The sequence below is a fragment of the Chiloscyllium punctatum genome, chromosome 1, assembly GCF_047496795.1.
Source record: "Chiloscyllium punctatum isolate Juve2018m chromosome 1, sChiPun1.3, whole genome shotgun sequence".
NCBI lineage: Eukaryota > Metazoa > Chordata > Chondrichthyes > Orectolobiformes > Hemiscylliidae > Chiloscyllium > Chiloscyllium punctatum.
In genome coordinates this window covers 128,973,055-128,994,705 of record NC_092739.1, presented here as the reverse complement: position 1 = coordinate 128,994,705, position 21,651 = coordinate 128,973,055, and the positions used below count along the sequence as shown (strand labels likewise).

The 21,651-nt window shown below is 37.2% G+C and overlaps 1 protein-coding gene across 9 annotated transcripts in view; it reads right to left on the bottom strand.

The window, feature by feature from the left end:
• LOC140479798 (transcription factor 4-like) overlaps positions 1 to 21,449 on the bottom strand; it is a 607,832-nt gene extending 586,383 nt beyond the window's left edge. For 2 of the 9 annotated variants that reach the window (XM_072574010.1, XM_072573978.1), the window contains exons 1-2: positions 19,100 to 19,191; positions 18,277 to 18,349 (exon numbers count right to left, since the gene is read on the bottom strand). In XM_072574010.1, coding sequence (XP_072430111.1) covers positions 18,277 to 18,349; positions 19,100 to 19,171 — 145 coding nt within the window. In that variant the 5' untranslated portion in view covers positions 19,172 to 19,191. Of the gene's footprint in view, positions 1 to 17,997; positions 18,017 to 18,276; positions 18,350 to 18,461; positions 18,537 to 18,575; positions 19,019 to 19,099; positions 19,430 to 20,879; positions 21,011 to 21,379 lie in introns of those variants that run through there. The other 7 variants (XM_072573999.1, XM_072574019.1, XM_072574047.1 and 4 more) reach the window with 7 other exon arrangements.
• Between the last annotated feature and the right edge of the window lie 202 nt (positions 21,450 to 21,651).

The window sequence follows — 21,651 nt, the reverse complement described above, 5'->3', positions numbered from 1 at the left end:
GCAACAGTTGTACGATTTCTCAAAACTGTGTGGAACATTATAATTAAGGGAATGGTTAATGTTGTCTACAACAGCGAGCTTACATTCAGAACTCATTATTCATGCTAGCACCAATGGCATTGACAGCACTAGAAAAGGTGGCTCTGCTGAAAGAACAACAACAGTGTGGAGCTAAATTATGAAGCAAAATCTCCAAGGAAAAGTCTCAGGATTACAACTAGAGCCATATGCAAACTGGCATGGGGCAAATAAAGTCAAAGGCTTAAATATGTAGCTCAAAGGTCAATGTGGGAGGATGGGTCATGAGGCCCTGGCACTAGTACAGAGTTAAGATTCTTAGGAGGAGCAACAGGATAATGCAGAAAGGTTGCTCCCCCATGTGGGAGTGTCTAGGATCAGAGGGCATAATTGTAGATGAAGGGGTCACCTATTGAAGACAGCGATAAAAAGAGGAACTTGTTCTGTCAGAGGGTTGTGAATCTGTTGAATTCTTTACCAGACAGGCTGGGTCATTAAGTATATTCATGTCTGAGATGGACAGAATTTTAATCAACAAGGGAATTAAGGGATATGGAAAACGAGCAGGAACACAGAGGATTATCAGATCAAATATGATTTCACCGAATGGCACAGTAGACTCTATCAGCCGACTGGCCTACTTCTGTTCCTACAAATTATGGTCTTGTTTGAACCTCTATGCACAGATTGGCAATGCCATGACAATGGGATCAAACACTGCTGCACAACGACAGGGAAAACTGCCTCATATAAATTAATCCATCTGGTTCTTTCACATGGTACAGTTAAAGATGAAGTGTTGTTCTTGCTAGTTTTCACCAGCTTTTGTCCTTCACTGCACTGACTCTAAATGTCCTGGTCTATAAAATCTACATAATACCATAGATGTAGGCCAGTTAGCCCATCCATCTGCTCAGCCATTTAATGAGATCATGATAATTCTCAACCCTACTTTCCTTCTCTTTGGCCCATAACTGTAGACTGCCTTACTGATTAAAAAGTATATGCCAGCCTTGAATATATTTATAAAGCCATAAGACACAACTTCTCTCCCCTGTGATTGACTTCATTACAACATTCCTGCCCTCTGATCCATAGATCTTTCTCCAATATTGCAATTTGATTCATCTTGATTCATCAAAGGTCTTTAACTTTCTTCCTGAATCCTTTTACTTTTGTAATACAGAGACCACTTTCAAAAAACTCTTCTTTGTTAAAAAAAAACTATTTCTGAAGGAGTATTATCAGGCTCTTCAGTATATTTTTCTCTTGCCCTGGGTGGTGCTGACTCTCATTTGACAAATCTCCCAAGTCTTTTGCATTAATTAAAATGGTGCTATGTATGGAAGGTGCCATATAATTTCGACATTAGAGCTGGAGAGATCAACCTTGCTTTCTGCATGGAGTGGTGCACTTTAAGTAGCTAGTACAATGTTATTAACCAGTGAACATCTATTAGCAACAGTGATGGGCTCACCAAAAGGATCCAAATAAAAAAATGCATTTATGATCACAGAGATAACATATCATGTAACTGGAATTGAAAAATGCTTGCCCGAAAAGTGATTGAGAGATTAATTTGGAAATGATTTTGGCTGATTGAATGCTATTTTTGTTTGTGTAACCACATGTGTTACTTTTTGTAATTGATTTTTGCTGAAGTCTGGGATTGACAGTGACATTTTTTTTTAAGATTTAGATTACTTTCATCCTTGAGGTAAATGGTAATAGAAAACATCTTGCATTCTTTCCTGGTGCAACTGATATTCAAATGAACAAAGTAATTAATGTGGAAAAAGAAACACTAGGAAGCAAGAGATGTCTTCATCTGATGTTTGGGAAAGAACAAGATTATTGAGCACATAATATCAGGGCCTCAATATTTCCAAGTAATTTTTCTTGTTTTAAAAAGGACATGATAAACATAAGGTTTTGAAAATGACTTCTGTGTATTCAGGCACAGAAACCAACACTAATTTTGTTTTTTCCCACATATCAGATGAAGTCATCTCTTGCTTCCTAGTATTTCTTTTTTCCACATTAACTACTTTATTCATTTGAATATCAGTTGCACTAGGAAAGAATGCAAGACGTTTTCAATCACCATTTATTTCATGGATGAAAATCATCATCTAAGTCTTAAAAAAAAATTTAAGGTCACTGCCAATTCCATACTATAGTACAAATCAACTACAAAGAGTAACACATGCAGTTAAAAAGCAAAAAAAAGCATTCAATCAGCCAAAAACATTCCCAAATTAATCTCATCATCAAAATGGAGTCATAAAAGATATTTTTGGTGCTGTCAGGAGGCCAAGACTAAATAAAGTAATAAAGATGGCGAAATCAATAATACAAAGTAATTGTGCAGGTCATGCAGCTCTCAACTTAAAATGCACATTAACATCACATATAATAGCTAATTTTGTTGGTCATAAATAAACCAGTTAAACATGAAAACAAATGTTTTTGTTTTACTCATACACTTTATTAATTGTAAGTGTTTTTGAAATCTTATAGTGTTCAATCTTGGGTATAAAGACAGCAATAAAAAAAAAGAAAATGTCATTTGCCCAGGTTAAGATCATGTATTAGCCCAGAATCTCGATGATGATTTTCATCAAAACCCCCAAACAGTCCATCATACTTCAAAATAATGTATACATATTTGGCAGACATTATAGCAAACTCAGAAGACAACAATTTGCACAACTCAATGAGAACAGAAACAACAGACCTCATCCTCCAAGTCTTCTCTGGACTTCATTCTGACAGCTAATAACTAGCAACATCACTAATTAGTCTGAACTACCAGGCATACCAACAGTCAGTCGGTTTAGTTTGCCCAGTGAATACACAACAGGAAGGAAAATGGAAATGACAAACACTTCAACCTGGCTCTGTTGCAGTTACTCCTGATTAAAAAAAAGGGATGCAAAGAGGTTATTTAGTTAAGCAAACTGCATCGGACAGTGATGCACGAAGGGAGTAGAACCTGTGGAGGAAGAGAAGGGGGCAAATATTACAACTCTTTTTCCTTCCCCAAAATTAAAACTTACAAGAAATAAGAGAAGTTTGAATCTTGTAACTGTGATGCGAATGGGAATGCATACTAATGCAAGGTATTTTAACAGCTCAACATAAAAGCAATATATTGACATGGTGTATCCGGTCAAATTTAAAATCCATGTAAACACTCAACAAGAAAAACAAAATGTAATCAACTACATTAGTCCTACTTTTAGAAAATAACAAATGACATTTTGTTTGGAGGTATGGGGTGGGAGGAGGGAGAGAGACAAAGACAGACAGAGGTGGACAAGCTGACAATGGTTCAGGGGGGTATGAACAAAAATTGGATGCTCCAAGTTAAGGTTTCAAAGCAAGATGCTACAGAGGTAGTAGAAATGTCAACCTCAATAGTATTGTATTTATAAAACTGATCTTTTAATAACTTATTCTTAAACTGGACTAAAACTACCATAAAACACAGAAACAATGCAAATATTCCAGACTGGAGGATTTTTAAAATTTTAAAAAGCAATTAAATTATTAAATGAACAGAACATACTTTAAAGCACAATACAGTTCAGTCATCAGTTGACAGATAGGTTTATATTTCAGGTATTGGAATTGGTATGTTTAGGTGGCAAATGCTTTTTCAGAAAAGTAACCTCAAAGTTCTAAAGCCTGTAATTGCCAGTGCTATTAGAGGACTCATGTTGTGCACTTCTAACTTTTTCTGTTATCAAGGACAAGTTTCCGTCATACTGAGCAGGCCTGACTGTTGAACTTACATAAAAGAAAAAAAGTGGAGAACAAAAAAAAAGTTGTCAGGATGTGTATTTTCATAAACACAATGTGATTAATCCATTTAAACTGAATTTTCTACAAATTTCTGACAAAGAATCCTACATAAGACAACTCTAAGTAAATGCAAATTTTCTGAGACCCCACAACAAGAGGAGAGAAACCTTGGCAAAACAAACAGGAGATGTTGTTTAAGGAAAACTTTTTACTGAAACATACGATTCCCCACAAAAATTAAATTATACCATTAACAGAAACACATTGAAGCTGTAAAAGCATTTTCCCAAATGTTGTGAATTTTCTCTTCAAAATTATACTTAGAAAATGCATCTAATTATAGACCAGCTACGAAAATTATAAGGTCTCCAGTGTGAATATCTGCCACATGAACTTGTCAGCTTAAGGAGCAATTTGAACATAAATACAGTAATTGTTTTTGAAAAGGCACATGAAGCTTACTGTAACATTTTTGAATTTATAACATTAAAGAAAAACAGCAACTGATGACTTTGATGCCAAGTTAATAAAATTAAATGGTCTAAAAAGGTGTTTTCTTCAACCGAAGATAAAAAGTCACAATAGAATAACCATAGCAAAAATCTCAAATCCCAGTCTTAGTGGGAAGTTAAAACATATTTAATCAGAAAATTGACATCTGCCAGTCGAACACAAATTTACTGATTTGCTTGTAGTTATGCCACGAGGCTTATGCAGCATGTTGGTATCAACTGGCTTTAAGAAAAATCACAAATAAGCCATTACATTTCATATTCTGCAAACACCTTATGCAATGCATCGCTTCATCTGAAACTTCTCTCAACAGCATCAAAACTAGTGCAAGGCATGACTATGGCACTTCATCACAGTGCTATGCAGCTGAAAACTCTCTCTCCACATTGCACTGTATTGTTTGCTTGTTTTCCTTTCAAGGTTCAAATGATCACACAAAATTTTCACGCAGTTCATGTTGGTCACATTGCTTGTGTACATAAAGTTACTTTCACCTTTATCCCAGGTTTTGGGTGCATGAACTAACTGAATCACTCTCCCATATTTAGCTTTGCAAAGTACAGTCACAGTTTGTAAGACAGCTGAACTTCAGGCAACTCAACACGACAAAAAAAAAAGTCATTTGTGCAAAATTATGTCACACCACATCTGCAATTACTTATTTCAAGCAAGACCTGTGGTAACAAAGAAGGTTCATATAAAAACCTCTTACCCTCAGACAGTGAAGACAGACAGAGTAGGTTTACATTGACATGACTACTGACTGTGAAAGACAGCTGAGATGATACTAAGGCTTTAAGAGGTGTATTTTCTCCTTTTTCTTAAAATGAAGAGAGGTTGAGATAGAAGTGTTGAGTGGTCTGTTGCAAGCCAATAATGTTAACAGTTTATGAGGCCTTGATTTTTTTATATAAGTTGGAATAATAGAAGCAGCCTGAAGGGAGTGGGGTGAAGCTCCCACAGAACTAGGGTTTTAGTTTAGCTTTCAATAGTTGCTGGGTTATTGAAGCTGGATGTGGAAGCTGTTATTCCTCTCTGTTACAACTAAAAATGTGAGTTATAATAAAATATTGTGTACATATAGATACAAGGTAGATGCAAGGTATTACATTTTGGAAAAACAAACAAAGACAGGACTTATACAATTAATCGTAGGGCCTGAGTAGTGTTAGAGAACAGAGACCTAGGGGTTCAGGGATAGAATTCTTTGAAATTTGCATCATAGATAGACAGGGTGGTTAAGAAGCCTTGAGCATGCTGGCCTTCATTGCTCAAACCTTTGAGTATAGGAGTTGGGACTTCATATTGGGGATTCTACAGGATGCTAGTGATGCTTCTTCTGGAATAGTGTGTGCAGTTCTGGTCATGCTGCTAGAGGAAGGATATTAAATTGGACAAGATTCAGACAAGATATACAAAGATGTTGCCAGGAATGGAGTGTTTGAGTTACAAAAAAATAGGCTGGATAGATGGGAGTTTTTTTCCACTGAAGCATAGGAGACTGAGGAGTGATGTTATAGAGGTTTATAAAATCATGAAGGACATAGATAAGGTGAATAACAAAAGGTCTTTTCCCTAAGATGGGAAGCTCAAAACTAAAGGGCATATCTTTAAGGTAGGAGGAGAAAGGTTTCAAAAAGGGCATGAAACAACTTTTTTTTTGTTACACACAGTAGTTCGTGTGTGGCATGAACTGCCAATGGATGCAGGTACAACATTTAAAAGACATTTGGATAAGTGCTATAATAGAAAAGATTTGGAGAAATATGGGCCAAACCATAAACAGGTGGGACAAGTTTACTTTGGGAACATGGTTGGCATGGTCTAATTGGACCAAAAGGTCTGTTTCCACATCTATGAGTATGAACATTTGGAGTTCCTTCCTGTGGCTAAAATTGCACGCCAGACAATCTATTTTATTGAATTTGCCTTTGTCAAAGATTTCTTTATAAGATGTTACTGTATTGGAGCAGTTGCTGTTTAATCTATTATTCCATTAAGGTTCCAATAGAGCTTTACAATTTTTCTTTCTTTTGTTTGCATTTTAACTATCATGTAAGAACAAAGTGTTTTGCTTCAAGTTTGGTAGTATGACCAATCGAATTGCATCCGGCTTACAAACACCTTACACTTGCCTTTAAAAGTAAAGAAAACATTGGGGTCTCAGCTATCTTCTTAAAATATATTGAAGGTGTGTAAACTGGTTCATAACACTAAAATAGCAGTGAATGGCTGAAGAATATTACAACAATTTAATGCACTTATTTGTTTTACTAAAAGAATAAAAGCAGACATTGCTATAGCACAAAGGAAATATTTTTATGCCTGTCATGAAAATATTCAGGACATGCATCTTCTTGAAACTGGCAGTGAGTCAATGCCACCTACCAAGCCAAATGGCACATTCAAGTACAATGATAATCCATATTTGTCAATATAATCATTTTTATTGATACCTTAAGCATGGAACTTCTATTTAGTGCTTCAACAGAAGCAAATAACTATGAATGATCTTCACTTTAAAAGAAGAAAGTCCAAAATAAAATAAAAATCTTCTAGGATGTAAATACATCTATAATGAAACAAGATTATTCAATTTAAGTAAATATGACTCACCACTGAAAAGTTTATTTGCTTAAGAGCAGTCTAGACACTAATCTAAAATAGCCAAAGTATTGACTGATACAAGTCTATGATTGAATCACTTCAACCAGAACAGAACCAAGAGGGATTTTACCCTACAAAAGTATTTTATTTAGTATTTAACTCACTGCCACATCTCTTCCAGGTATGCACACCTCAAAGAAGTTCTGCTCCTCTCTCAGACAGGATTTCCATTCCAATTTTTTTTCCAGTTCATTGTCATTAATTTTACTGTCACTCCTGGTGTTTGACAAGGCATTTGCCAAAACTCATTTCCACAACCACAGCTCATCTTCAGCAACTGCCTCCAGCTCAGACTCACCCCACGTGGATTCCAACTCAATTTCTATCCTTCATGTTTTGAATCCACACAGGATCACAGGTATCTCTGTAACGTTCAACATTCCTCGGACAACTTCATTCTGAGAGCCACATCCAGTGCCATGCATTGCAGTATGCACACTCGTGACCTCTGCTGTTCACAATGTGGTGTCCTCTACTTTGGGGAAATGAAGCGCAGACTGGCTGACCGCTTTGCAGAACACCTCCATTCTATCTGCCAAAAAAAAGACTGTTTCCAGTTGCCTGCCATTGCCTAATAAAAACTTCACTTGCAGTTTCTATTCCCAGTTTCCCTATTCAAATTTCCAAGAGCACTGCACAGCAATTATGTACACTATAAACAATCATTTTATCATGTTAGATTAACCGAAAACACCCTTGTGAAAGTTAACTAACCCCTTCTCACCAATTCAAGGTCAAGGAGACTCCTTCACCTTGCTAATCCTTCCCAGAACATGCATTTCCTGCAACCACCTCAATGAAGAGGGGTTTATGGGCCAAAACCAGCTATGAATGTATTTTAATGGAGAGATTGGAGTTGGTTGGGCCTGGATTCACTGGAATTTGGAAGTATGACAGGTGACCTTGTTAAAAGATACAAGACACTGGGACGAAAGGGAATGAAGAAGAAATGATGAAATGCGCTTCATTTCCCCAAAACGTCAATTCTCCTGCTCCTCGGATGCTGCCTGACCTGCTGTGCTTTTCCAGCATCACATTTTTCGACTCTGATCTCTAGCATCTGCACACTTCACTTTCTCCATGCAAGGGGACTTGTCAAGGTAGTCATGAAGGTTGTGCTGAAAACAAAAAAAAAAATGCTAGAGATCACAGCGGGTAAGGCAGCATCCACAGAGAGAAAGCGAGCTAATGTTTAGAGTCTAGATGATTCGTGTTACCACCGGCATAAACTCTTTTCCCCTACCAATATTTTGTTTTTGCGGAGAGTACAAGCTACAAAGATGCATTGCAGTCACTCATGGCTATGATAGTGCTTTCAAAACCTGTAGACTCCACCACCTAGAAGAATAAAGTTTCCCTTGAGGGAGGGGCTAGGATCAGAGAGTTTAATTTAAGACTAAGGGGTTACACATTTAAGACAGCAATGAGCAGGATTTCTTCTCTCAAAACAGTGAACCTGTGAAATTCTTTACTGAAGAGGGCTGACAAGGCTGGTTTGTTATATTCACGGCTGAGATAGACAGATTTTTAATCAATAAGAGAATCAAGTGTTTACTGAAAAAGGCAGGAGAGTGGAGCAGAGGATTACCAGAAAGGCCATTCAGTGAGACCCACGGCCTATTTTCACCACTGTGTCTTATGGTCTTATAAAAGTTTCTCAATATTTTTTATTGACTTTCTTCTCCTTTGACAAGCTCATTTTTGGTTTGAACTCCCCACAACTGAAATTGAAAATCTAAGTTTCATAAATGAATAAATGAGTCTTTTGCAGAAGATCTAATTAAAAGGCACAAGTAGCTATCGCACAAAAACCTTGGAGAATTTAGGTAGCAACACTCAAAAATGATTTTTTTTTCCAATGACTTGACATAGTTAGTAGTGCAGATGCTCCTACACTACTGTTAAGTAAGATGTTCCAAGATTTTGATGCGGTGAAGAAACATTTACATGCACCTAAGTTAGAATGGCACAATTGAGAGGCAACGGTATTCCATGTGTCTGTAGTAGGTGGAAGGTAAGGTGTTCTTCCTCCAGTTTATGTGTGTCTATACTTTGATGGCTCCAGTTTGCATGTGACCTTGTTTTAACAGTGTCTTGTTCCACGCTTCTGAAGCCTTTGCTCTTCTAGGTGGGAGGCCACCGGTTTTAAGAGTGCTTTCATAGCCATGATGAGTGACTGCAACGTATCCTGTACCTTATACACACCACAAAAACAAAAATATTGATTTTTTTTTTGGTTGGGGGGGGGGGGGAAAGGAAGAAAGAAGAGTGGACATTTACGCTGGTGGTAAAAAGTGTCAGTCATGTGGACTGCTTTCTCTATCATGGTTAACAGCTACTATAGCCACGGATTTAAAAATAAGAAAGCAGGATATTCGACAAAACAATTAACAGAACATGGGGTAATGCGATCCAGACACATGGCAAGGATCTTTGTCCACCAGCATTGCAAATTCAACCACAATTCAGCCAAGTCTTGCCCATAGCAACACAGATGCATAAGATGATCACTTATAAGTCAATAACATCAAGGTGACAGTTATAAATCAAGTTTAGGCTTAGAATCCTTGACTGAAAGGGAACATTACAGAGCGATAAATACTAAAAGATAAACGGAAGCATTATGTCAAACCAAAGTTATTACAGCATAAACAAGGAAATACAATTCTAAACTGTTAAAGGCTAGTTTAGGAACATGTTGACATGATCCTCACTGTATTAAAAAATGTGAAACAACAGAATGTGAAAGGAACTAAATAAATTCAGGTTTTTTTTCTGTTCTTTAAATTTTTACAAAATATAATTATATTAATTCTCTCTATTTTGGGGAGAGAAGAGCAAACAAATGCTTCCAGCAGTAGCTCATTCTTAAAGTCTTTCAGACAATTGAGTTAAAGAGAAATTAATCAACCAAGAAACTATTTTGGAAATTCTACAAAAAGAAACAAACAAACAATGACTGGTAAATAAAAGAAGAAACTAAGGCACTCTCAGTCACCATCTCCAAACAACTCTGGGTGTTGATACATTAAAGTTCAATGTCTGATTACCATAGATTCCACAAAGGTAAGGTTATTGGACAGATTTAGAAGTCAGACCCAATGAAGTTTTCCATGGAAATATTATCTTGTTTCTACATTATACAATAAAGAATTTGTATTTAATTTGAACCTTTCACATCCTTTAGGACAATTCAAAGCCAATGACTTAGTTTTGTAGTGTAGTTACCAATGTAACAGGGACATAGTAGGAAGAGATGATGTGTTTTAGTGGCATTTTTGAGAGATAATTGTTTCGGACACCCATGAAAAATTTCACTGTTGTTTTTTGAATACTATGGGATTTTATTTTAAGGATCCAAATAAGTAGGCACCCAAAAGCAAGCATCTTTTCAGTACTAGACTGAAGAAGTGTCAACCTGTTTTTTTTTAAAAACACACAATACACATTACTTTGTCCCGGAGGGATCTTTTACAGCTTACAGAACAAACAAAGCTTTGGCTTAATGTCTTGTCCAAAAGATCTCAAAACCATAACTTTACAATTCCATGATCACGAAGCCACAGCTGACATGGAAACAAAAATACCTCACTGCCAAAGTAAAACTTAAGAAATTCATTCCTTTAACAAAGAACTGTGTATTCACACCATTCTTTGGGAATGGAGCAGCGAGTGGGACCATTACATTTCATATTTAATTGTATCAGCCAATCAAACTCCATAACAGACCTTAGAGACAGGAGTGGCTGAACTTTTGATTCCAGAGCTACAAAGAGCTTGCCAAAACTGGCAATTAAGTTATTGAAGCCCAATCTTAGTTGAGATTAAAATGTGTTATTTTCAGATTTATCTGGTTTGTGCTTGGTTAGTTCGGAAGGACAGACTTTGGAAGTTGCAATTTTTGGTGCACAAATCTTAGATCTATTTGTTTCGACTATATGCAAATAAATAGGACCGTGAATGCAAACTTAACATGTAGCCCCCACAATGACATTCATACGCATGAGGCAAGACAAAACAGTGTTAAGGCCCTGCTTCAAGACCCGGTCAAGATCTTGATCATTGCTTAGATAAAAATAGCAAAACAGTATGACGAATAAAATATACCAGCATCGTTCATTTTTTTTTTTAAGTCACAATTTGAAAACCCTTACTCCAAATACAATGCAAGAGTGGATAGATACATTAATGTAGCATGAAGAACACATATCAGAAGACTCTGAAGTTTGTACTTTACCCTGTACTAAGACACACAATCAATTAAGTACAGGACTTAAATGAATAAAAACAAAAATCAGTCGTCAGAATTCACACTATTTGTGTCCGTCCACTGATGCTGGATGGGGCATGTGACAATATCCTACACTGACAGAATTTCAAACAAAAAACATACAAGATATAAGAAAATGGCCAGAACCAGCAGAACAAAATTTCCTGCATGAAACACTGGCTTCAGGAGAAGGAAATAAATGGTTGAGAATGAAAGAAAAACAGCTTCAAGGGAATCTCAATAATAAGGTTTGTGTCCAATTTTTATTAACTTTTCACTTGCCTGGACGTGTGCAGCTCTAATACTACTGAGGAAGCTTAATACGACTCAGAGCAAAGCAGGCACTTCTTTGACACCCCACCACCGCCCAAGCAGAGTTGTAGCAGTGTGTACCATTTACAACAAGGCACGGCAGTAACTCACCAAGGCTCCTCTGATAGCATCTTTCCAATCCAGGACCTCTACAACACAGAAAGACATGGGTAGCAGATGCATGGAAACAAAACCACCTGCAAGTCCCCCATCAAACCACACACCATCCTGACTTGGAATTATAAATCAAGACCACTGGGTCGAAATTGTGAAACTTGTCTCAAACAGCATTGTGGGCCTCTCTGCAACATATGCCCTGTCCAGCAATGCCCACGGCTCATGAACATTTTTTTATAAAGTCCTTCAAATCAAAAAACCAAAACAAACATTCCTTTCATTACCGTTCAGCACTTCTTTTTTCAATATGAATAATTTGACTTGAAATATGTAATGCTTCTAGCAACAGTGACAAGTATTTCCAAAAGATATTTACACCACATAATATAATAACACTGCTGCTCATGCTGACCACTACATATTTTTCCCTTGGATGTTTTTAAAAAGAGTATTTTATTTTCCACTGGAAAAGTGCAGTAGGTACAGTAGTTCTTTTTTGCATCCCTCTCGCTGCAAAATAAATATTTTGCATGACTACAACTGTGGGGTGATTGCACATTTGGAAAGCTGGCTTGCATGCAACTTCAGCACCTTCCTTTTCTCATTAAGCCATGATTATTCCTAAAAGCCCTAAAGTAACAGGAAAAGCAGCCGGTTAGATGGCTCACACTAGGCCAAACGGTAACTTTCAGAAAATCAAAAGGTTAAAAGAGGTAGAATTTATGAAACAAGAGAAAAAGACTCACATACACCAAGACATAGTGCTACTTCATCTTAAACGTTACTGTATACAGTTCTTTACAAGCTGAAAAGATCAAAGAAAACATCAAAGGATTTTTTTTAAACCTTAAAAGCAAGTCAAGTCCAATCCAAATGGTTTACACATCCTAACTTGAAAATAAAAGTTGCCAGCAAATGTGCAAAAAGCCAGTGCTAGAATAAGAGGAACTCCTTTCAAAAAAAAGACACCAGATTCAAGCAACACAACCAACAGATGAAAAACATGTTCAAAAGAAAAATCAAATGAGCATACATTAGAAAGCAAGTTGCACTGAGCTTTCAAGAAAATTGTGAAAGATGCCAAAGTCAACTGTGGAAATATCACACAAAAAACAGAAAATATGCAAATGTTACATAAAACTATTATTGAACTAATACAACTGTCCTCTAGCCCAACGCAGACAACTACAACAGTTCAAGTCTTAATTCTCTGCTGCTTCTGGGTATTATTTTTCAAATTACATTGAGGTGGCAGCTATTAAATAATTTCTTTGACCAGCAATTCAAAATTCCCTAACATAAGATCTCTGTTCATATGCCAAGCCCTTACTAGAAAGGGCAAATAGCATACATGCCATCACTTTGAAAAACAGAACTAGGCATTTTAGCAACATAATTATGCCCAAGGAGCCACCTTTCACATAACAAAAGGCAGCACTTGGTCAAAAGGTAAAGACAATGCAATGCGGTAAAACAAAATTAACCATATTAATAACACTGCCTTGGTGCAAAGTTCTGTTGCAGATACTGAATAGCTGGTAAGTGGATGTTTTATATTTTGTATTTTGCTTTTCAGAAACAATAGAATGTAAAAGGAAGAAAATAATAGCTATCCCAATCATTGCAGCACAGAAATCCAATCAATTACGCGTGGTCATGTAAAGAGCCAAACAATTTTGCAAAGGCTGCCCCAACACAATCAGTGTATTGATTCCTTTAAATATTTCTGATCTTATTCAGAACAAGGAAGAGAGCAAATAGCCCATTCCCCTAAATTGTGAACTTAAGAAAAGGTAGGCTGTTATTTTTCCCCTACAGCCTACCATGCTCATCAGCATAAACAATGAGTGTATTATCTCAATCTGAACTATAATGAGCAACCGTTGTGTTCAATCGGTCTAACCAAAAATTCATATTACCAGCAAGGCAAAAGTAATAGATGCAGCTTCTTTACATCAGCTGTTCTTCAGATCAGTTTGGTTTTGCATACCTAAGACTAATGTCTTTCCTAACAAACTCACTAATTCAATCCAGCAATAATTCAATACAGTAAAATAACACATACTACTGACAGACAACTGCCACATTCAAGCCATTAACAACTTCATGACAGCTCTTGGTTCTGACTGTATTTAACCAGAATTTACAAATTTTAATAAGCATTCCTTATTTCTACTAAGGTCGGAAATACAAGTCCTGAGCTGCATCTGAATGACATTGCCTTCAGAAACTGAGTTGAAATCAGTTTCCAATGCTCCCCATACCTTGTCTCTCCAAACCTCACCACTACAGAACTGTCAATATAGACTATGTTAAGTGTGCTAATTCTGATGTGTCAACATAAAACATTACAACAAAGCCTTCTTACTTGGACAAAAGAGGCTACGGTTCCAAGAGAGGGGAAAAAAAAACAGACATGATTAATGGTGTTCCTCATATTAGGGGTTAGCCAAAAAGCTGTCAGGCGACCTTTTTCATCAGCCAAAGGATAGGATGGCACAACTGAAGATATGTTCCAGGATCAAGCAAATCAGTGTGGGTAGGGTTTCCTCTATACATACAAATATTATCAAAACTGATAAGATTTTGATTCTGGTATTTCTCACAATATATTGAAAATAAAAGTTGGATGTTTACTTCATGAAAAAGTATTTAGTTATACATCACTTGTAACTAACATGCTTGGACATCTAAATTATGAAGCCACACCAGAACTTTTAAAAACTCTACTACATATAAATGAAAGAGTTTGAAAATCAAGATGACATATGCAAAAGTAATTAAGAGATATGTTATTTGCAATGAAATTGAAAATGTTGAACCAGCCAGGCCAAATTCTGTTGCAAGAATCTCTTGAAATACAAGAATAAGACTCTTTGGGCTACCCAGGCTGAGTTTTACATTATTGCTCATACAAAATGTTACTTGTGGCCTGCCTAACCTACCAACCTGACTTTTACATTTACAGTGCAACAATCAGAGAATGAACAAGAAACCCATCTTGCTCCTAGTAATTACTCAATTTAACACAAATTTTATAGGGGCAGTCAGGAATCAACACTTTGAAGATTTAAAAGCAAATTAATTAACAGAATATAAGATTATCCCCATAAAACAGAAACAAGTTAATTCAGATTAAAAATATCCCATACAAGCTTGCAACTAATTTTAGTCATCCTTATAGATAGTCTACAACTGAGTTATTGAAAAACATGAAACCACATTTTTTTTCCACAAAAAAATGTATTCAGTGTTATAGCTTTTCATTATTGTCTTACTGGCCAAATCTATACTTTGCAGAGATGATGTGACAAGCAGTGAAGAACATTGTAATGGGGGTATTTCATCTACAAAATATTGTGACACTTCCTGAAAATTGATAAATACAGCTAACAAATAGACTGCAGTTCAGAAAAAAAAATAATATTCTGAAGTCAAATAGATGCTATGTTTCCTACTGAGAGGAGATGTGTCTAGGCACAATCAGAAACTGACTATATTGAAACGATAACTAAAAATATTTCCAAACATTTAGAAGTAATACAAAATTTGATTGAAATCCACTGCATTTATTTGTTCTAATTAATACATTATTGGTTTTATTTCCAAAGTTTCATTACACATTTAACTACCCCACATTTGCAAATCAAAAATCAATAATTTTTTTCACACAAGCATTACGAGCCCAGTTCTTATTTAATATTGCACTTGTAGCTTTCAATAAGAATGCAACAAATTCCATTTAGACGCATTTAAGCCATATTACAAATCTAAAAATATTATTCTACACTGTTTAATAATACACAGGTAACAAATATCTTCACATTTGTTCCTGTTGATTTCATACAATCAAACAAAAATAAAAACAAGCTACATCGCCACAAATCATTCAATTAACAGGAATCGTCGGCATCGCCCTTCCAACCGGGAAAGAACAAGTGTAAGGGAATGGCTGCCAAGGAAAAGGCTGAAAATTCACTACAGTTAAAAAAATCTCTCAATTATTGAGGAATCATACTTATAGAAAAATATCACCAAAATGCACCTAAATGCAATTTTATGAAGTTTTTGTCACTCTCACAGGGGTATTGTGGATTACTATTTCAAAATAACCTTTTATAGATTTTAAAAGAAGAAAGCCAACAATTTACCACGACAAGAAATTAATTCCACTTTTGTGGAAACAGAATTGTGGCCAGAGTAATAAACAGTCCATTGACTTTAAAAGAGGAATTCACATGGTATGAAACTCAGGGCTTAAAAATGTCACTCAGTAACGTCTTCTCGGAAATGCAAGCTTTTTTTTGAAAAGACAACAACTTTGAGAATATAAAAATGCCTCAATTACATAAGTTGCACAATTGATACTTTCATATGTAAATGAATTTAATGTAGAAAAACTAATGTCATTTTTATTTCACCTATCCGAGAAAATCATATCTATGAAAGAATATACACCTGTGCTAGCCAGAGAAAACTACCTGCTCTACCCTGGCCTCATTACTTTGCACTAATTTTAGGTTTTCCAGCAGAAACTACAATCAGAAGGAAAAAATAAGATTCAAGCCACAACTATCTACACCTGCTAAGTATTGTGGGGTAAATGGAGGGAGGGGTGGTGGGGGCAAACACTGGGGTGACCGGGGGAGATGTGGTGTGAGATCAAAACAGCATGAGTGATATATACCCGAGCACTTCTCAATTACCACGCAAAAAAAAATTTTAAAAGTTAAAGGAAGTTTTAATAATTTTTAAAAAAGGCTAACAAATAATTGAGGTCTCAGATACCCTTTTTAAATTGCTTACGTTAGTTTTAGCACCTCAATAAAGCACAAAAATTGTACTAAGATGCGCTGAGTACAAAATTTTCCATGGCAGTCACAATGCACACAACATGATCATACAATGTAAAGCAAATTTATTTTGAAAGAAAAAGAACTCTGAAAAGGCAACTGTCTGAATTCAATATGGAGAATTGATTTATTTCCAAAGATTCTATCCTAAATTCAAAACTTTTTTACCCCCAGAGAAAAAATTATTTGACAGGAAATAATTGCAGAAATTCAGATAAGGCCTTTTTTTTCCATTTTCACATGAATCTTAATACAGACTTGCATTATAATTTCATACGTTTTATAAAAAAAGTGATACAACTCATCAATGTGGAAAATTACACTGCGTCCATCTGCTTTTGCACAAACTTTCAGTATAAAAGCAACCCAACTATATTAATTTGATGCACATTTCTAAAATAATTACTGACAACTGTTTGAAATTATGCTCCATCTAAAAGCACATACAATCCCTACAGTGCAAATTAAAGCTGGGGAGTTGGGAGGGGGCGGTGAAAGAGGGTCAAAAACCTTTGCATTTCCTAAACAAAATCAGTCACTACAGTACATATAAAATATTAATGCATCTCAAATGGCTGCATGATTCAGTCTTTAAGGCAGCTTTCAAAATTTCGTCATATTAGAGTGCCGTGTTTTTGTGAAGTTTCTCCTTTACATATGAAAAAACTGTAACTATATCAGCTACAAAGGCTCACCCCATCTCAAAAACTTTAAGATTGCTTTGTTAAAGCAATTTGTCTGGAACAATTCCTCAAGGGGAAGCAAATGCTTTACAAAACACAATGTATCACATAAACATGTACACATTTTTCAATCAAAGAAATGAATGTATCCAACAGCTCTGCGTGTGTTTAAAATAACTTGTGGTTAAAGATAGTGCACTTATGTACTCAACATCCATACTTTCAAAACAAAAAGGATACCCTGACATAAAATTCTATAGTATAGTCAATATTCACGACCTTGAATCAAATAAACAAAGAATTCCTCAGAATTTAAAATCTGACCTATACAACTCTGTGTACCCTTCATTGCTGCCACAAATTTCTAAACAGCAGGTGTTCTTAGAATTTATACAAGACTTGACTGAAAAGTAAAGACCCTTTATCATTTAAAAAAATCCTCTTGGTATCAGAGTTTTAACGGTCCTATGTTGCTTTGAACCAATCGCTCTAGCTCTGTAACAAATGACTTGAATCAACGGACTTGCACATCAAGTGACTTCAAAGCATTCGCACACAAGTACCTGTAACAGACAGGTAGCCTTTCTATTCACTCCCAACTCCATATTTTCCCCCAACTAAATCAGGCACATGAGCGTTCAATGCTAACGAATAAGGCTACAATAATTTAAAGCAAAAGTACTGTTTATGGGGGAGGGAATGTCTAAACAAATAACTTCAATAGTATCTCAGTAGTATTTTTGTTGTTTAAAATTACCCCGTCGCTACACAATCATTGCTTCCGGTCTATCTGCCAAATGAGACAAGTTCGACTCATGTTAATGTTGTAACGAAACAACCTCAGTGTTCATGGAAGATATTCCGTTTACAAGCGAGCTACTTCAACTGCTTTTACAAGATAGGTCTAGGAAGCCAAGCTAAACGTGCTCGACTCGGATCGGTCCGGCTTCCTGGGAAAGAAAGTTCAAAACCCACGGAATAAATAAAACACAACTGCTTTAGACACGAATCAACACCAAAGTAGTGATTTACATACTTGAGCCCCCGAAATGGCCACTTCCCAGGGAGGTTGGTCCATTCTTCCCACTACTCACCGGCGGTGAAAACATCTACCAAAAAAAACAGGGAAAAAAATGTTGTTAAAAAAAGTCACTGCTTGCTCAACAAATTACCTCCGATTCTCATCCCAGACTTTCAAAAGACAGCATCTCCTTTTCTTACGCAACACAGTAGTGGCAACTCGTTTCCACCACTAGCCTTATTAAAAAAAAACAAAATAAATTAAACAAAAGTCGATAAGAGAAGTTTCGCAGCACTTCTTCGCACAGATCTTACCATAAACACGCCTGCGCCCCTTTTTTTTCACGAGTATTGGATTTGATTACCGATTAACTCTTCCAGCCACTTATCTGCGAGCACAAACGTTAAGGAGCGAGAAAAGCAGCGAAAAAAAGAAAAGGGTTGAAATCGCCACCGGCTATATTTCCGCCTGGCACTACTCTCCTGACCAAACTTCCGAAACCCATTTCTCAAAGAGGATATTCCTCCAGCAACCTCAGAAAGTGCTCTATTTAAACGCGATCCTCGAAAACAATTGTTAGCACATCAAGAGATTAGAACTGAGTGGAGTGTTATGTGACTTGTTTATTTTTTTGGGGGGGTGGGGGTTGAAGGCTTCTTTTTTTTCCCTTATTGTGGATGGATTGCTAAAATACACAGAGCATTATGAAAGGCCAACAGAAAAGTCTTTAACTGGCAACGCTCCTGTCGACTAGCCCTGGCTGGACTTGAGATTTTTTTTGCCGTGCACATTCACTCACTCGCCTTTCTCAGCACCTGCCATGAATGGATTCTCTTACCGCACTGAAATCCAGTAAATCGCTCAGCTCTTTGTCCGTCCCTAAGGCAGCCATTCGCTGTTGGTGATGCATTTTGACAAAATTACACAAGCCTAGAAACATGGAAAATCAGAAACGAATTCCCAAGTTTAATGTTTTATTTCTTTCGCACTCGATTTTAAACAATTCACCAGACTTCGAGTTGCAAAAACACACGAATGCACAAACGAACAACACGAAATCACTGTACTAGCGGCATCATTATGCAACAGGAGGTACTTAAAATGAATGAATCCGACATCGATTTCCCCCTCAAACTCCTAGGCTCCACATCTCTCGATACTAAAAGCAATTTGCTTCAAAACAAACACTCATCAGGATGACCACACATCTTTCTGATCATAAGAAACAAAACATCAGTACTACATGTGCAAAAAAATCCCTACTCAACCAAAAAAAAGGCCTGATAAAATTTTCCCTAGTGGGTAATTTGGATCTCTATTCAAGCGGGTACAATATCCAACTTTTAATGCAAAAAAAACTTCGCAGATTTAACCTTTCTGCCCACAAACAAGACCATTGAACCTGGACTAGTTCTCAGCTAACCCAACAGCATCAGAAACTTTCATTGAAACAAGGTATGTTTTGGCATCTGCGCTGCAAAATAAAAATCTCGATTTCTTTTGTTTTGATTATCCAGATAAATGCATTTGATCGAAGTGTGTCAAATGACAAACTTTTTTTGGCGGGGGGGGAAGAGAGAGAGAGACACACACACATGGAAAAAGCAATACAGTTTGCTCTTACTGGCCAGCGTATGTTTGTTTGGCTGGCTTATGTATATTTAAGATTTTTTTTGTTAGAAAAGGGGCAGATAATGAACAACGAGGTTTTTTTTCTCCATCTGAAAAGTTTCTGTAGAATGTCTACAGTGTCATTTTTGACGGGGGCGGAGTGGGGGTGGGGAAGAGAGAGAGAGAGATAGAGAGAAAAAAAATCAAGAGTCCACAGGGAGAGATTGCTGTTCTCACTTTCAGCATCGTGACATTTTAACCAAAAAAAAAGAAGCCACAATGTATCCAATCTAGATCCGGGACACTGCTGACCTTTTGTAACCCTCCGTTACGCGGCGCTGTCTGTCTCGGAAACTGCCTGAGGGTCCTCACAACTTTCTCCTCTTCACCCCCATTACCCCTCCTCCACTTCAACCTCCTCGTTCAGGACACTTCCTTCCAGCCAACAACTTGCCCCTCCATATGCAACCTTCGCCCTTCCTCCTCAAACACTCCCTTCGCCTTGTCCTCGGCTGCTGGCGGCGGCGGCCGCCTCCTGACTTTTTGATACAACAGCAGGAACCTGAAGCTCCCAGCCCCTCTCCCGTCTCAAGACAACTTTGCAACTGTGTAGTTGGGCAATTCCCAATAAAGTCAAAATGGAAGCAAAATGTATTGACGGTGTTACACTCAGTTCAAACAAGCAGAGAAACAAATGAAATGAGATTTTTTTTTGTTTTTGTTTAGAAAGGGGAATGGGGTGTGATTGCATGTGCGAGAAAGGATGGGGAGGGAGGGAGAGAAAAAGAGAAAAATAAACTTTCTGGGCTTTGCAGATGACGAGATGGAGGGGAAAAGCCAAAGTCGATTTTGTTCCGAGAGGCGAGCAGCCAAACAACCTGCGCGCAAAGGCTAGAAATTTACGAGCAAGAGGAACCACAGCCTGAGTTAGATGGGAGTCAAAAAAGATGCATTCAAAATACAAACGAGCAAATGTTTGAAATGCAAACTAGCAATTGAAATCTTACTTTTCACCCCTCGTATCGTTTGAAATGCAATGCTCTCTCTGGTTGCTATTATGTCCAATTGTTCCTCCCACTGCATGCACATATACACACACAGAAAGTTACATTGCGATAAGAACGCGGGACACTATATAAAAGCTACAAAATAACATTGAGCAGGAACACAATGTTTCCAGTCTCGGATCAGAAGCTACAAAGTTGCTAATCAGACAAACGAAAGCGAAACATTGTTTCCCGGGGGCACGAGGAGGCGGTTTCCCCACACGAGCAGCCACCACTACCCTCTCCTCCCTATTGCACTGCAGCCGCCAAGCAACGCTGATTGCATTGATCATTCGTTTCTGTTCAAGAGAAATAAGAGATTTAAACAACTCACACACACACACACTCTCCCTTTTTTTGCTACCTCTGCCCTTTTTCTTTATTTCCCGCTTTCTCTACTTTTTATTCACTTTCTTCTATTCAAAGAATTTGCATCTTTTTTTATTCTCACTCTTTCTTACCCGGTTAGACTCTCGTCTCATTATTATATTTTTCCCCCCTTGGTGAAGTGGGTTTCTCAGGCGCAGCGCTACGTCTCCCCAATCCCCGCCCCCTCCGACCACCCATTGGCCCAGGTGCGTTGTGACGCCATATTCCAAAAGCGAACAGTGCTCCGTTCCGTGCTCGCGTATTGGAGGACGCCATTCTGTCAATCACTGGTTCGGCGCCCTGGCGGCACGTGCTTTCACACACGGAGTCCCTGAGAGTGTGAAGGACAAGGTTGCAACGTGGG